We start from the raw sequence: 5,162 nt of genomic DNA, 5'->3' as shown, positions 1-5,162 counted from the left end.
CTATTCAGAGGAGCTGATAACCTGATTGGATACAAAAGAGGAACATGGTAGCAAAATAAGTTTTTATGATTTGAATAAAAACTTTAAACACAAGGTTGATGTCAAACAGTTTTATAATGCTGGTTTTTGAAGAGACTTCTTCCTAATGAATGAGATTCCCTTAATTGTGAGACATTTTTGTCAAAATTATTTGAAATTCCTCCTGATTTTTTGACTTGCAATTTATGCGATCCATATTATATAAGTAGTGATTACTAAACCTATGATTATATATAAAAGAGTACGTTGATGTCGTAGAACATTTATTTTTTGCAAATAAATTGAAATTGATTTGAAATGGATTTTTAAAACTTGTTTAAGCATTAAAGTGGAAGACAGTTAAGAACATTGTAAAATACAAAACGTGGAGAACAAGGGTGTTAGATCACACAATGGTCATTGGCCATTCACAACTGACAATAATTCTGGTTATGTTTTTGTTTGTCAAATACCGACTTTTTTTATTCTCTGAAATGCTCTGAGTAGAATTGTGTTCTTTTCTCAGTAGCTCAAAGCAGAAGGAAAAAGGGTAGTGTGGGGTGATAGAAACCGCAGCTGCTTTCTTAAAATGACACTGTAAAAATCAGCAGCAATACCAGCTGCATAAAAAGAAAAGCCAGCACAGGTCACCCACACCAGAACATCCTGAAGATCAGAGGCACAGCTGTCACTATGAAGACACTTGGCCTTTTCGTACTCCTCACGCTTTTCTGTATGGCCACAGGTTAGTTGCACTTCTGTTCTCAACAAAACTAATTTAGCTGTGAGTGAAATTATTTTAAGTGTGCATTTGGTTGCAGGCATGGTCGCCCAGGGGATCATGTTTAAGACTGGGTGTTGTTCAAAGAGTGTACGCGTGCTAATCCCTAAAGAAAGAGTGAAACACGTGGCGACGACGTCAGATCATTGCCACCGTAAAGCTATTGTGTAAGTATCAGACATTTTTGGAAAGTGGGTTGTTCAATTCCACGTTGTCTATATGAACATATTGACAAAATGGAAAGTATAGTTACACCATATTGACAGCCACGTAGCATATTGGCCGCATTTTGATATTTTGAGAAAAGAAGAAAAAATACAATTTTTAGATCACACATTGGGCAATTTTATTGGGTCATTTTGCTTACTTGTTCAACTACCTGACTGAATTTTTCGATAAATTCAAATTTCAATGTGTGTTCTAGGAATGGATCCTAAAAATTCTTGGTATCGGGAGCATAAACAAAAATCTTGTCCAAGTACAATAATTCATGATTCACGATTGGCAAACTATTCAAAACATTGTCTTTGATGATATACATAACTAGCAAGATTACAAGATTAGATTTCACAATTGCATGTGGAGTATATAAGAATGCTTGCATGAAATAATGAGCCTATTTGGTGTTTCAGAGTCACAACGGTGTGTGACAAAAGATTTTGCCTCGAAGGCAGATGGGATTGGGCAGAAGAACTGCTGAGACACTTTGAGACGGTTTCTGCTAACAAGACATCTGTACCTGCCCCTTTCAATCAGACCAGCTGTGAAAAGTATATTCAACTGACATGAGGAGAAAGTTCCTTTATCTATTTTACTATAGATCTGTTCCTTTTACATTTGTCTTTTTTTTAGATAGCTTTTTTTGTTCGATAGTGATACCACAAATGTAAGTGATATTGAAAAAAGATTCATCCATCCATCCATCCATCCATCCATCCATCCATCCATCCATCCATCTTCTTCCACTTCCATTTTCTGAACTGCTCGCTTCTTGAATGTATTTTTATTCATTTCAATTTTAAAGTCCCTATGTTGCAAATGACATGTTTGACATGACAATAAATATTTTTTATTAGATAGCTTTTTTTATTCGGTAGTGATACCACAAATGTAAGTGATATTGAAAAAAGATTTATCCATCCATCCACCCACCCATCCATCCATCCATCCATCTTCTTCCGCTTCCATTTTCTGAACCGCTCGCTTCTTGAATGTATTTTTATTCATTTCAATTTTAAAGTCCCTATGTTGCAAATGAAATGTTTGACATGACAATAAATCTTTTTTTAGATAGCTTTTTTTGTTCGATAGTGATACCACAAATGTAAGTGATATTGAAAAAAGATTTATCCATCCACCCACCCATCCATCCATCCATCCATCCATCCATCCATCCATCCATCTTCTTCCGCTTCCATTTTCTGAACCGCTCGCTTCTTGAATGTATTTTTATTCATTTCAATTTTAAAGTCCCTATGTTGCAAATGACATGTTTGACATGACAATAAATATTTTTTTAGATAGCTTTTTTTGTTCGATAGTGCTACCACAAATGTAAGTGATATTGAAAAAAGATTTATCCATCCATCCACCCACCCATCCATCCATCCATCCATCCATCCATCCATCCATCCATCCATCCATCCATCCATCCATCCATCTTCTTCCGCTTCCATTTAATGAACCGCTCTCTTCTTGAATGTATTTTTATTCATTTCACTTTTAAAGTCCCTATGTTGCAAATGACATGTTTGACATGACAATAAATCCGCTTCACTTCCACATTCCAAAATCGTGTAATATTGTCTGGTTAATGGTTAATATTGTCTTCTCCTCCGTACAACACACAATGCACAGCCTTAGTGAAAATATTGTTCAGCAATACGTGTTGATGTGCAGGAGTGCCGTACATTTTTCAAAGTGAACCTGCAAGTTTTTATGTGTGGCATTGTAGATTTTGGCATGACACGTCTGTAAAATGTGAAACTATAACGAAAGTCGATGACACTTGCGGTAGATTGACATGAGACAGACTACAGTAAAACTCAATAAAGTGTAGGAAAAGCTTCACATCTACCTATACAAATATTATTATTAATATAATATTATTTTATTGGCAAAGCGTTTTCCTCACTAAACGACATAAGCTTCTGTAGTAGCGAATGCCTGTATATGGAGATTGGAGAGGAAAACGCCAAATCCATAAAATCGCAAATAATGGGGCAATCCTTCTAGATCAGGGGTGGGCAAACTTTTTGACTCGCGGGCCGAACTGGGTTCTAAATTTGGACCGGAGGGCCGGACCAGGAGCAGATGGACGTAGGCGTTGTGTGAAGTCATATAAGCGACCTGTAAAGGTCATTGCATAAAAGATCTTGGCCTTTAGTAGGTAGTAAAGCATGGATATTCCAAACAATTTTTTTGAAAACAAATGCATTTATTAACAGCACTAAAAAAATAATAATTCACAAAAAAACTGCTATCAGTGATTCTCATAAAATACGACACTGTTATTATGAATAACAATCTCCATCACTTCAGTGCCTGCAGGTCAGATTAATGAAAGATGTTTATCTTTTGAGATCACATCAAACGGCAAACATTCTGACCAAATATATCATCTTGAAGAATCGGTGAAAGCATACATCCAAATAAAGTAATCAAAACAGCAACACGGTGAGGGGTATCTGAAAATCAGAGCAGAGTTTTAACTCGCAAACACCTGGTAACAGAGGTGAGGAAACGGGAAACACCTCCTTAAAGTAAGCCTTAAGAACTTTACAGGTTAAGATTAGTCGCAAATAGGTGGTGCATCAATGTCCTTGAGCATCCTGCATTGTTTGAAAATGAGAATGGTCGCTAGTTTCAATCCCTGCTATGTGTACAAATCATATTCAAAATGCATTTTTTTACAATAAACTTGAGAGCCTCCCGTTCATTTTCAGTGGGAACAGTGTTGTTGGTCTCCCTTTTTTGCTAGTGCGTCATAGTCTGGAGTAAAATTTGTTGTGGCAATTCTTAGGCGAGATCCGAGGTGTTGGTCCGTTTACCTTGATCTGTGACGGGTTGATGTTGACGTTCATGTGGCTGAACGTCACGTCGCGTACGTCGAGCCAAATTGGCCACTCTTTTTTAACATTCGGCACTCACTTCTTTTTTTCGGGCCACTCATTTTAATGGAAGGATTCCAGGGGAAGGTTTGTGGGTGGCTTTAGCGCAAAACTGCATCTGAAAGCTCAGCGCGCGAATTATAAGAATGCTGTCGTCAAAGCCCACGCTCTAAATTCGGGACTGATACGAATAGAGCGAGAGTGCGCCAAGTCCGTACTACTGAGTACGTACACGCACTTGTGAGTGTGCACCGAGCTTTCTGACACGGCTTCCGGTAGTAAATGCGCAGGCGAGCGCTTCGCCATCTACTGGGAAAACGCAGTCATTGCAGGCAAAATGACCAAAAAAAAAAGTTTAATAATACAATTTGTTCAGGGTTGGTGGGCCGGATTAAACGGTCCCGTGGGCCGGATGTGGCCCGCGGGCCGTAGTTTGCCCACCCCTGTTCTAGATCCTTATCATTCCTGTTTTTTGTGCTTGCACCCGTCTAGTTTAAGTGCTCACTGAGGCTGCAGCTGGAGTTGTACCTTAAAATCGTGGGCATTATTCAAATCTCCAGGAAGTCGTTTTTTAAACGTTAGCTCACACGACTGTCCAAGTAGCCACAAGGTGGCGCAAATGCCCGCAATCTCTTGAACTGTCTCGCATGCAGGTCAACTTGTCGGGGAAATTGCACTTACTTGTGTTTAACAGTGTTTAACACTGTTAAAAAAAACGGAGTTGATTGATTGATTGATTGATTGATTGATTGATTGATTGATTGATTGATTGATTGATTGATTGATTGATTGATTGATTGATTGGTTGATTGATTGATTGATTAATTAATTGAAGCTTTTGGATATTAGGTATAGTTTTCATACATTACACGTTAAGATGGCTCAGTTAAAATAATAGTTCAAATGATCAGTTCATCCTCACGTTCTGCAGGAGCCTGATAATTGAATCAGGTGTGTTTAACAAGGGAAACTTGGAAAACATTTAGGAATGCGGCCCCCGAGGACTGGAGTTTGAGACCCCTGCTTTAGAAGTCAGTTTTCGCGTGTTAGCACGATCGCGAATTAGGATCTTTCTGTTAACTCGTTAGCCTGCCCAGTACTTCTTGTTGATGACCGTAATTTGCGGATTTCAATTATCGCGGGTGGTTTTTGGAACCAATTATCTGCGATAAACGAGGGATTACTGTACATTGAAAAATATCTGGAACAAAATAAGGACCTGTCTGTTCGTAGGGTATTAATAATAATAATAC

The 5,162-nt window shown here is 38.2% G+C and overlaps 1 protein-coding gene across 1 annotated transcript; it reads left to right on the top strand.

Annotated features, from left to right (window-relative positions):
- The first annotated feature begins 602 nt into the window (after positions 1–602).
- On the top strand, positions 603–1,874 carry LOC133153259 (C-C motif chemokine 7-like). The gene is made up of 3 exons (XM_061277429.1): positions 603–763; positions 840–966; positions 1,432–1,874. The coding sequence occupies exons 1-3, from the start codon at positions 712–714 to the stop codon at positions 1,586–1,588; spliced, it is 336 nt and encodes a 111-aa protein (XP_061133413.1). The 5' UTR covers positions 603–711; the 3' UTR covers positions 1,589–1,874.
- Positions 1,875–5,162: the final 3,288 nt, after the last annotated feature.

This window comes from Syngnathus typhle, linkage group LG4 (genome assembly GCF_033458585.1).
Source record: "Syngnathus typhle isolate RoL2023-S1 ecotype Sweden linkage group LG4, RoL_Styp_1.0, whole genome shotgun sequence".
Lineage (NCBI taxonomy): Eukaryota > Metazoa > Chordata > Actinopteri > Syngnathiformes > Syngnathidae > Syngnathus > Syngnathus typhle.
Note: the sequence above shows the minus strand (reverse complement) of the source record. Positions and strands in the feature narration are given on the sequence as shown.